We start from the raw sequence: 9,532 nt of genomic DNA, 5'->3' as shown, positions 1-9,532 counted from the left end.
ATTTTTCAAATGCATTTTTATTTTTAAACACCACAATTTTTTTTAATTTTCTCCAAAAATAAGGGTGAAAGTGGAAACAAATGGACACTCTGTCTTTTATTTTAATTAATGATAACAAGTATTTATTTATTTATTAGTAGATAAAATATAAATGAATAATAAACAAAAATTAATCTCCATATGTGTGTTACAGTCCAGTTAACCTGAAAAACATAATTATATAATAATATGTAGATATGACGAGAAAGAGAAAAAGGAATCCAAACACCAGCATTTTTATTTGAATATTTATTTATCTTCCATTTTTAGCCAACTGTCAAGACACAGAAGTTGAAGTTATTTATTTTTAAAAGAGCAGATTTAATTCAGTTTGTTAACAGTTTAGATTCACTGAACTAATTGATACCCTACCGAATTTTTAAAGTCCAGTTACTTAGATAAATACTAAAATAGCTCTGGATAAAAAATGAAGAGAGATACTATTATTCCTCATGTGTCAAGATTTCATGTACAGAAAATTGTAATTATTAGTAATTGGATAAAATTTTATGAAAAATTATAATTCGACAAATTTACTATTCTTACAATAACCGGCATGTGTAAGGTAAAATACGCAGTACAACACCAAAGATAAAGAAGCATGCTGCAACACAAAATTTAACCCATTTACTAGCAAAAACGAGAGAAAATAAACAACAATTTCTATTTTTGATAATATGATAATAAACTAATTTTTTTTTTCAACATTTCGCCCAAATCATGCACTTGGCCTTGCTTCCATTTTCAATTTGATACAAACTTGATGGTTTAAGCAATATACTGTTAATTCCAAAAGAATTTTTTCATCTACTCAGGAGAATTAATTTTATTTAACACTGTAAAATACGACCACGAAGCTCGCAAAATCTGGAACAGTATTACACAAAAACTGAATTTCAAAAATGAAAACAATACTCACCGCCACATAAGTTTCTACTGTAAGATAAAAAAGTTTAAAAGCAGACATTTTAATAGGTTTCTGACACCTCAGAACAAAAATGGCCATACTTTTCTGAGCACTAAGCGAGGCAGCAATCCAATCCGATTCAAACACAGCATAACCAATTTGGCTACTCTACAAAAAAAAAATCTAAAAATTGTCACAAATTCTTGTACTATACTTTAATTTCGATTTCGTTTCCAAACCAACAATATAAGAAAATTTCTTGAATGATTGCACCCAGATAAAACGTAAGTGACGAAAATTCGCTACTCCTTGGCGACACCTGAAAAATAATTTCACAAGTACAACTCAAACAAAACTTAACACACTTACAACTGTGAGTCTAAACAAAGTCATTGCTATACAAGCTGCACTTGTAAAAAATTGCCCAAATGCGATCATGTTGAAAAACTCGTTGGATTTTTCTGAAAATCTGAAACCAAAAATTGTAAAAACTGGTTAAATTGGTGCTTTTTGGTACTTTAATATCACTTTGTGGTGTAGAATGCACTTAACGAACTCCTGTCTGAAACGTTCAGCTTTGATATTTCTTAAATTATCACATAAAATATCACACTGAGCCCCAATAAGCACCATCAGACCCGAAATTAAAGTATCCAGATTTAAATTACTGGCGGCAAGAGCCCAAATACTGACAACTTGGTGTAAGTAAGTTAACTCATACCCAGGTGATGTCGTCGTATCGAAAGGATACCAACTCAAAAATGGTAGTCGGTTTCCTCTGCTTGAACTGTCCAGTAGTGGAAAAGAACACCAAAATGTCAAACAAGAACTAACTGTACCAGCTAACACCAAGGTGACATTTTTCAAAAATATCAAATCGGGTTGAACAATTTTTATTTGTAAAGGAGTAGCTTGAAACATGTCGCTTGTCAAAATTTCAATTAACTCTTTCAGAGTTTTTGTGTTTTTGATGAAATAGTATATTTTGACTAAATTTAACGCATTCGTGACGGTGATAAATATGGTTTCTGATAAGTTCTCCAAGTCGGAGTAAACAACGAAGATGTTTAGGGCTTGAGATAGAGTGTGGGCACTTAGAAAAAAAGTGATTACAAAAACTGCATATACAGTGTAGAGATCAAACGTGTACACTTTGTCACCTCTAGGCCACAAGCCCAGTAATCATAAAACGAGAAGATTAATTTTCAGGGAGTCTTTCCAGACAATCTTTTCCATTTTTCTTTTGTCAAAATATCCACCTAAAACAAGTATGTTTACCTAAATTGTGTCAATTCTTTGTTTGATATCCGCTGAAAGTAAAACTTCAGATTATTTATACCTCGTTTGGTAACGTCTTGTAATCAAGTGACTGTCCCAGCTTACCACATCCAATATTAAGTCTCCAAGAATTTCAGTTTAATGAATTAGAAATATCTCCTCTAAATTATAGGTCCTGGAAAAGGGTGAAAAGTTAAAAATTTATTCGAAATTTAAGTCCAAAATATACAAACTCATCAATTAATAATTTTAATTTAATGTTAGTTAGTCTTCTTTAGGTTCTGAGTTTGAAACAAATGCACATTTTTTATAAAGTAGATTATGATTAAATAAGTATGTTTAAATTACACACTTTTAATTGTACTTACCTTAGGTGAGTTAATGTAGTTATATTCCGTCAATGTTGGCAAAAATTATTTGAAACACCCTTAGTACTCTACTACAGAGAACAAAGAATTGCCACTGAATGCTCTTGATATCTACTGGCTGCTAAAATACACTACACTTCAAGGTTCGTAAAATTGCATTAACCCATTAGAATAAATTTATATTTCTAAAGATTTAGCCTGTAATTTCTGAATAAATGTAAAAAAAAAATTGCACCGTTGAATAATAGATGAAAGAAAATGTATCAATTGTGCTTCAATGACATGTATGGATAGCAAAATTAACTACCTATGAGAAGGTAATCCTTGAACTGAAAATACTCCAGTCATGTAATAAAAGCACAGTGACGTGTAATTTGCTCTTTTATAGAGGAAATTATTTAACTGTCATTCTGAAGGAAGTTGATTTAAAAATCCGCATTCGAAACATGCTATTGGGGATATTTGTTTGATTTCGCAATAAAGATTTTTGTTTTATTTAAACTTGGGATTTTACTATGTGGCTTAAGAGTAGGTAATATTTTTGGTAATAAAGTCAAAATTTAATAAAAATGTGCTTCCTCCTTTCCAGATTATAATAATTAACATTTACATTACAGCCACACTACAGTTTGTATATTTAGGTTAACAATCTGCAAATATTTGTAGCTATACAGGGCGCTCCTTTAATAGATTACACATTATAGGTATGTACATCTTTTTAAATACTACACAAACGTTTCAAAAATATTTACATTTTATTTGTAATAAGTTGTTTAATCATTATATTTAGGAAAAATTAACAAAACTAACAAACGTCAGCAAATCAAGTTATTCTGTACACAAATATTAAATGGGTATTTGCTTTGTTTTCACAAAAAAATATTTAAAAATCTAGTAAGATAATATAGGGTGTCTCTTTTCTTATGATTACTTCCTAAATATAAACTGTTTTCTAAAGTAGAATTTCGATATATTCAAGAGTTAGTAGTGGTATAAACAGCATGTTAGGAACTAATCCTAGTTTAAAATGCCCTAAAATTTTTAGGCCCACACGAGTCATTCTTCATATAAAACAGATCATGTTTGTGAAAGCCGTCTTTCTAATGCCTTTTTTTCAGAATACTTTCGTCTTTTGAAAAACAAGCCAACGTTTCTGTTTTTATGACTTATTAACTGAAAACCCAGTATACAATAAAATTATTTTTCAAATGACATTTACTACAGGAATAATAATATTCTCTCTATTAGTTACAATAAAAAACATAGGACAGTTAGGACATCCTGAGTTAGGTTTGCCTATATAAGAACAACTATTTTCGACTTCTTCCATAATGCAATGTATTCTGAAACCTTCTACAAAACGTAAGTTATTTGTTACTTAATGTAAAAATAACCATTTTGGTGATTATAACCTGTTTTATGCTTTCTTTTTTTTTTGTTGGTTATCACATCATACAGTAGAAATTTTATTAAAATGGATTTTTTTTTAATTCAATGACGTTTAATTTTTGACATGTGTTACATAAATATCAAAAAATAGAAAATAACATAATTTAAAGTGCATATCTTCCCAGAATGTTATTTTTGTATCTGCAAACTCTTTACTATTTTATATTGAAGATTATAACAAAATTTCTGTGTGTATATTTTACAATCGTCACTGACCCTGCTATTGTGCCGTCCAACCCTTTATATATTACATATATCACTTCATCAAATTTTATTAGACACAAAAATAAATTCTGACTATACTAAATTATATCATTCATTTAGTTATACATTTTTAATAAATAAAATTAGTCATGTGTGCGTAATATGAATAACTAAATTTGTCAAATTGTAAATTAATTACTACGATTTAATATTTATAATTTTATACGAATAATTTTGAAATTAATGTATTTTATTCTCTGGTGAAAGTACATTTTCTACAGAATATATTTAACGAAAAAGGTGATATTTTCTCGATGTAATTAAAATTTTATTATCATAGAATTTTTCTTTTTATTTTGACAACATTTGCACTAAACATTGCAGCTAAGATCAATAAAATATAACTGATGGCATTTTTACTGAAATTTTGATTCATTAACAAAAAAAATCACTTCCACGCTTCCAAATTTTTACAAATTGTGGTGTCTCACACCTTCATAATATTAAGTAGTCACTGAAAAAACTGTATGCACAATATTAATTAATTTACAAAATAATAGACAAATTAATGTGGCTTGGAAACATGTATTTTGTAAATTTTGTTGGAGTAAAATTTCCACAAAAAAATACGTATTTAATTCTTCTATTTAATTGTTACGTACTTTCAAAGGAATTCACTTTACTTCTGTAGGATGCAAAAATGAGTTTACAATTGGTTTTTTGTCGCTTGTTTTCGAAATTTATTAAATTTATAGATTCATTCTCTTTCAAAAATGGATGACGTCATCGCCAAATATCGTTAAATAAGTTTCATTAGAAAAGCATCCCATGATTTTTTAATTATAGAAGCATTTTTGCAAAACAAAGCACCCCATCTACGTCGTAAAAAACTAATTTTAAAACTTAATACGAAGGCATTCGTATAGAGATATACAGAGTGCTCAAAAATGGCACACTATATGACACGTTATTTACTGAGCAGAGAAAAAATAATTTAAACATTCTTCTATGAATCTAAATATGTAGATACTTTGTTTTTGTAAGTTCACATTAATTTGACGTAAGACTTTTTTTTTGCCTTAGACTTATAAACTTGATAATATTCCGTTTAGTTAGTGCGCCATTTTTTGAGCACCCGGTTTCAATTTTATATTACTGTGTATTTCCGTTTTAAAGTGTTCTCAATTTGTAACTTTAATTGTTTGAGTTTTTCTAAAAAATCATTCTTATTTTCAACTTTTGAAATTTATCACAAACACTATACAGGAAATTTCTTAGAAAACTACAGGTTGCCTAGAGAATGAACACTAACTAAAATTTATTTTTCTTACCAATAAAGCTAGCAACATCTCGATAAATTATTATTATTGAATAAAAATTTATGAAAAATATGTCTAGGCTTTTTAAACTAATATTGGTATTATGATAACTAGTATTAAGTCGATTGTCATTTTATGTTCAACTCGAGTCATTTTGACACATTTTGTTTAAATCTAATAAACTAATAAATATCAAAAATGTTCTAATCGTGAAGAAAACCAAACCAGCTTTCAAACAAATTAACTAGTTTTTACTTCCCAAATGCCAAGGAAGTATTGTAGTATTTCCTTTGTACGTCGAGTGATTGGCTACTTCCATACGAAAAAATAGATCGCCCGTTTCCGTCTATTCGTCTGTCTGTCCGTTTGTCTGCAATTTTTATTAAATAGATAATCTTCTAAACCACTGCACCGATTGTTGTCAGATTTTGTATGTATACTTGCAATTTCGTGTACATATACAGGGTGTCTCAGAAATAAGTACATGTTTTTACCCGAGGTATTAAGATTAAAAAAAATAAAACTTGTATGGCAACCTTTTGTAATTTAAGTTTGAAACTGCAAAACTGAATGCTATGAACCCTTGCAGTCGTAAGCATTGAAAATGATTAATCAAAATTTATCCGTCTATCCCTGCCCAAAATATGTATAACGTCATCTCAAAATTTTGCCAAATAAATCCTATTTAAAATATGCAAAATGTTGTGATTAGTACTCTATAGTTTTGGTTTATCAATGCATTTCATATTTTTTAGTTAACTATGATAACCGATCCAATTTTTCCATTTTCGTTTCTGTTACTTTCTCAATAAATGAATGGATGAAACGATTTTTTTGCAAATTATCTCAAAAATGACTTTCGTATTTTTTTAATAAACATACATCTGTCTAATAAATTTCATCGGCTCTTCTCTTTGCTTTGGTAGAAATAATATGAAATCTGTATCAGACATACAGACGGAAATGAGCAACTAACATTTCCATATTTTGCAATAAATTCGTCAAATTTTTCCTACTGTAGTACGTACCTGTTTTATCACAATAATCTCCTACATTGCTCCGAAGCATTATATTGTTACAAGATATCCATGAAAAAAAAAAGAATTGAATAAGATTATGAATTGTACTCTCTTGTCAGAAAAATAAACTTATTTTTCTTTTGCAAGGATTTATTAAAGCCACGTAACAATATTTTCATTTTTCAAATGCGTCTTTTTTTTAATTCGGGACACCACAATTTTTTTTTATTTTCTCCAAAAACAAGTGTGAAAGTGGAAACAAATGGACACTTTGTCTTTTATTTTAATTAATGATAACAGGTATTTATTTATTTATTAGTAGATAAAATATAAATTAATAATAAACAATAATTAATCTCCATATGTGTGTTACAGTCCAGTTAAGCTGAAAAACATAATTATATAATAAAATCTACATTCGACGAGAAAGAGAAAAAGGAAACCAAAAACCAACATTTTTATTTGAATATTTATTTATCAAAATATCCTTCTGAGCTGATTCAATTGGTTTGTTAACAGTTTTTATATTCACTGAACAAATTGATACCCAACCGAATTTTTAAAGTCCAGTTACTTAGATAAATACTAAAATAACTCTGAATAAAAAATGAAGAGGGATGCTATTATTCCTCATGTGTCAAGATTTCATGAACAGAAAATTGTGATTATGACGTCATCACATTCCTAGAGAGGATAACAAATACGTTTTAATTGACGTTCTGTAATTATTAGTAATTGGATAAAATTTTATGAAAAATTATAATGCTTATTTCGACAAATTTATTATTGTTACAATAACCGGCATGTGTAAGGTAAAATACGCACTACTACACTAAAGATAAAGGAGCAGGCTACAACACAAAATTTAACTCATTTACTAGCAAAAATTTTAGGTAAAATCGTCAAATTTTTACGCGATAAATTTAGTGGAGAAACGAGAGAAAATAAACAACAATTTCTATTTTTGATAATAAACTAATTTTTTTTTCAACATTTCGCCCAAATCATGCACTTGGCCTTCCTTCCATTTTCAATTTGATACAAAGTTGGTGGTTTAAACAATATACTGTTAATTCCAAAAGAATTTTTTCATCTATTCAGGAGTATTAATTTTATTTAACACTGCAAAATACGACCACGATGCTCTCAAAATCTGGAACAGTATTACACAAAAACTGAGTTACAAAAATGAAAAGAGTACTCACCGCCACATAAGTTTCTAATGTGAGATAAACAAGTTTAAACGCAGACATTTTAATAGGTTTTTGACACCTCAGAACAAAAATGACCATACTTTTCTGAGCGCTAAGCGAGGCTGCAGTCCAATCCGACTCAAACACAGCATAACCAATTTGGCTACTCTATAAAAAAAAAAAAAAACTAGAGATTGTCACAAATCCTTGTACTATACTTTAATTTCGATTTCGTTTCCAAACCAACAATATAGGAAAATTTCTTGAATGGCTGCACCCAGATAAAATGTAAGAGACGAAAATTCGCTACTCATTGGCGACACCTGAAACATAATTTTACAAGTACAATTCAAACGACATTTAACACACTTACAACTGTGAGTCTAAACAAAGTCATTGCTATACAAGCTGCGCTTGTAAAAAATTGTCCAAATGCAATCATGTTGAAAAACTCGTTGGATTTTTCTGAAAATCTGAAACCAAAAATTGTAAAAACTGCAGAAATTGGTGCTTTTTGGTACTTTAATATAGCTTTGTGGTGTAGAATGCACTTAACGAACTCCTGGCTGAAACGTTCGGCTTTGATGTTTCTTAAATTATCACATAAAATATCACACTGAGCCCCAATAAGCATCATGAGACCCGAAATTAGAGTATCCAGATTTAAATTACTGGCGGCAAGAGCCCAAATACTGATAACTTGGTGTAAGTAAGTTAACTCATACCCAGGTGATGTCGTCGTATCGAAAGGATACCAACTCAAAAATGGTAGTCGGTTTCCTCTGCTTGAACTGTCCAGTAGTGGAAAAGAACACCAAAATGTCAAACAAGAACCAACTGTACCGGCTAACACCAAGGTGACATTTTTCAAAAATATCAAATCGGGTTGAACAATTTTTATTTGTAAAGGAGTAGCTTGAAACATGTCGCTTCTCAAAATTTCAATTAGCTGTTTCAGAGTTTTTGTGTTTTTGATGAAATAGTAAATTTTGACTAAATTTAACACATTCGTGACGGTGATAAATATGGTTTCTGATAAGTTTTGCAAGTCGGAGTAAACAACGAAGATGTTTAGGACTTGAGATAAAGTGTGAGCACTTAGAAAACAAGTGATTACAAAAACTGCATATACAGTGTAGAGATCAAACGTGTACACTTTGTCACCTCTAGGCCACAACCCCAGTAATCGTAAAACGAAAAGATTAATTTTCAGGGAGTCTTTCCAGACAAGCTTTTCCATTTTTCTTTTGTCAAAATAATCACCTAAAACAAATGTGTTTACCTAAATTGTGCCAATTATTTATGTTTGATATCCGCTGGAAGTAAAATTTCAGATTATTTATACCTCGTTTGGTAACGTCTTGTAATCAAGTGACTGTCCCAGCTTACCACATCCAATATTAAGTCTCCAAGAATTCCAGTTTAATGAATTAGAAATATCTCCTCTAAATTATAGGTCCTGGAAAAGGGTGAAAAGTTAAAAATTTATTCGAAACTTAAGTCCAAAATATACAAACTCATCAATTAATCTTCCTAATTAGGGGTTATCTGCTCTTACTCTATTTTTCTTATCGTTGTGGGAAAATACAACTGCAACCTAAATTTGTCCAAATGCATGTCAGGAGTATTTAAACGAAGGGGACGATACTGAAAATAAAAATTTCATGAGTAAAAGTAGATCAGTGGTAATTAACGCAGTCTGTAATTTATTTATTCAGTTTCTTTACCTAAATATAATATTTTAATTTAATGTTAG

General features: G+C 29.5%; 2 protein-coding genes across 2 annotated transcripts; both read right to left on the bottom strand.

Annotated features, from left to right (window-relative positions):
• Positions 1 to 846: 846 nt before the first annotated feature.
• LOC135139340 (odorant receptor 4-like) lies at positions 847 to 6,632 on the bottom strand. The gene is made up of 6 exons (XM_064069544.1): positions 6,593 to 6,632; positions 1,464 to 2,019; positions 1,316 to 1,415; positions 1,161 to 1,265; positions 959 to 1,114; positions 847 to 906 (listed from the first exon to the last, which is right to left on the bottom strand). The coding sequence occupies exons 1-6, from the start codon at positions 6,630 to 6,632 to the stop codon at positions 847 to 849; spliced, it is 1,017 nt and encodes a 338-aa protein (XP_063925614.1).
• A 1,044-nt stretch (positions 6,633 to 7,676) lies between these two features.
• On the bottom strand, positions 7,677 to 9,016 carry LOC135139339 (odorant receptor Or1-like). Its single transcript, XM_064069543.1, has 5 exons — positions 8,298 to 9,016; positions 8,150 to 8,249; positions 7,995 to 8,099; positions 7,789 to 7,944; positions 7,677 to 7,736 (listed from the first exon to the last, which is right to left on the bottom strand). Exons 1-5 carry the CDS (start codon positions 9,014 to 9,016, stop codon positions 7,677 to 7,679), a joined length of 1,140 nt encoding a protein of 379 aa, XP_063925613.1.
• Positions 9,017 to 9,532: the final 516 nt, after the last annotated feature.

This window comes from Zophobas morio, unplaced genomic scaffold (genome assembly GCF_036711695.1).
Source record: "Zophobas morio isolate AGI-343-1 ecotype UQ-CSIRO unplaced genomic scaffold, CSIRO_AGI_Zmor_V1 ptg000031l, whole genome shotgun sequence".
NCBI classification, from domain to species: Eukaryota; Metazoa; Arthropoda; class Insecta; order Coleoptera; family Tenebrionidae; genus Zophobas; species Zophobas morio.
Note: the sequence above shows the minus strand (reverse complement) of the source record. Positions and strands in the feature narration are given on the sequence as shown.

Coding starts and splice junctions, on each gene's coding strand:
- LOC135139340 (XM_064069544.1), bottom strand. CDS start 6,632: ATGCTTCGGAGCAATGTAGGAGATTATTGTGATAAAACAG. Junction 2,020..6,592: donor AGATTATTGTGATAAAACAG/GTACGTACTACA, acceptor CTCTATCTCAAG/CCCTAAACATCTTCGTTGTT. Junction 1,115..1,160: donor GAAACGAAATCGAAATTAAA/GTATAGTACAAG, acceptor TTTTTTTTGTAG/AGTAGCCAAATTGGTTATGC.
- LOC135139339 (XM_064069543.1), bottom strand. CDS start 9,016: ATGGAAAAGCTTGTCTGGAAAGACTCCCTGAAAATTAATCTTTTCGTT. Junction 8,100..8,149: donor CTTTGTTTAGACTCACAGTT/GTAAGTGTGTTA, acceptor ATTATGTTTCAG/GTGTCGCCAATGAGTAGCGA. Junction 7,945..7,994: donor GAAACGAAATCGAAATTAAA/GTATAGTACAAG, acceptor TTTTTTTTATAG/AGTAGCCAAATTGGTTATGC.